The sequence below is a fragment of the Hippopotamus amphibius genome, chromosome 16 (assembly GCF_030028045.1).
Source record: "Hippopotamus amphibius kiboko isolate mHipAmp2 chromosome 16, mHipAmp2.hap2, whole genome shotgun sequence".
NCBI lineage: Eukaryota > Metazoa > Chordata > Mammalia > Artiodactyla > Hippopotamidae > Hippopotamus > Hippopotamus amphibius.
In genome coordinates, this window is record NC_080201.1 from 10,155,515 (window position 1) to 10,156,772 (window position 1,258).

A 1,258-nucleotide genomic window follows, 5' to 3' on the forward strand; every position below is an offset into this window, starting at 1 on the left:
CATGGCTTTACATGGATGGGCTTAATTAACCCTTGTAACCACCCTCTGAGGTACAGATGCTCTTCTTTTTCTTTCTTTCTTTCTTTCTTTTTTTTTTTTGTGATGAATGCACTGAGGCAGAGACCAAGTAGACAACTGAGCATTGCAGAGCAAGTATAGATGGGCTAGGATTTGAATATAAACCATTCCACTCCAGTGTCCATATCCACTCTATGACATTTTGCTCCTTATTGAACGTGGTTTTCAAGTTTTTTATGTCCATTTTTCTCCGTGTCCTTTTGATTGCTTCTTAGTATATACATACATGCATCATGTACATATATACGAGTAAATATATGCCCTCAGATGTCCTTTATTTGTAATGTATGTTCTGCCTATTTAAAGATGATTTAAGGTGGTTTGCTTGATATAAAAACTAAGGACAGCTTTTTCGGCCGGAACCGCCATCTTCCAGTAATTCGCCAAAATGACCAACACAAAAGGGAAGAGGAGGGGCACCCGCTACATGTTCTCTAGGCCTTTTAGAAAACATGGAGTTGTTCCTTTGGCCACATACATGCGAATCTACAAGAAAGCTGATATTGTAGATATCAAGGGAATGGGCACTGTACAAAAAGGAATGCCCCACAAGTGTTACCATGGCAAAACCGGAAGAGTCTACAATGTTCCCCAGCATGCTGTTGGCATCATTGTAAACAAACAAGTTAAGGGCAAGATTCTTGCCAAGAGAATTAATGTGCATACGGAGCATATTAAGCACTCTAAGAGCCGAGATAGCTTCCTGAAACGGGTGAAGGAAAATGATCAGAAAAAGAAGGAAGCCAAAGAGAAGGGTACTTGGGTTCAGCTGAAGCGCCAGCCTGCTCCACCCAGAGAAGCACACTTCGTGAGAACTAATGGAAAAGAGACTGAGCTGCTGGAGCCCATTCCCTACGAGTTCATGGCATGATGGGTGTAAAGAAAATAAAAGGCCTGGACTCTGCAAATGTTTCTCTTCATTGAGTAGAAGTGTGTGTCGCCTCCCCAAAGAAGTATTTAAATCATATTTTAATTGTGTCCAAATTCAGTGAGTGATGTTTTTTCAAATTTAGCAATTTTTCTTTCTGAAAGATGTGAGGTAGTTTGTTGTGCAGTGTATGCCATTGGTTAATAAACTGCCAGGTGTTATTTATGAAAAAAAAAAACAAAAAAACTAAGGAGAACTGGAAAACATGAATTGTACAAATGGGACAGGGGAGGAAATTGTACCAGAAGCCGA

At 40.1% G+C, this 1,258-nt stretch overlaps 1 protein-coding gene across 1 annotated transcript; it reads left to right on the forward strand.

The window, feature by feature from the left end:
- Positions 1-431: 431 nt before the first annotated feature.
- LOC130838963 (60S ribosomal protein L21-like) lies at positions 432-1,011 on the forward strand. The gene has a single exon (XM_057712714.1). The coding sequence runs from the start codon at positions 467-469 to the stop codon at positions 947-949; it is 483 nt and encodes a 160-aa protein (XP_057568697.1). The 5' UTR covers positions 432-466; the 3' UTR covers positions 950-1,011.
- The last annotated feature ends 247 nt before the right edge of the window (positions 1,012-1,258 follow it).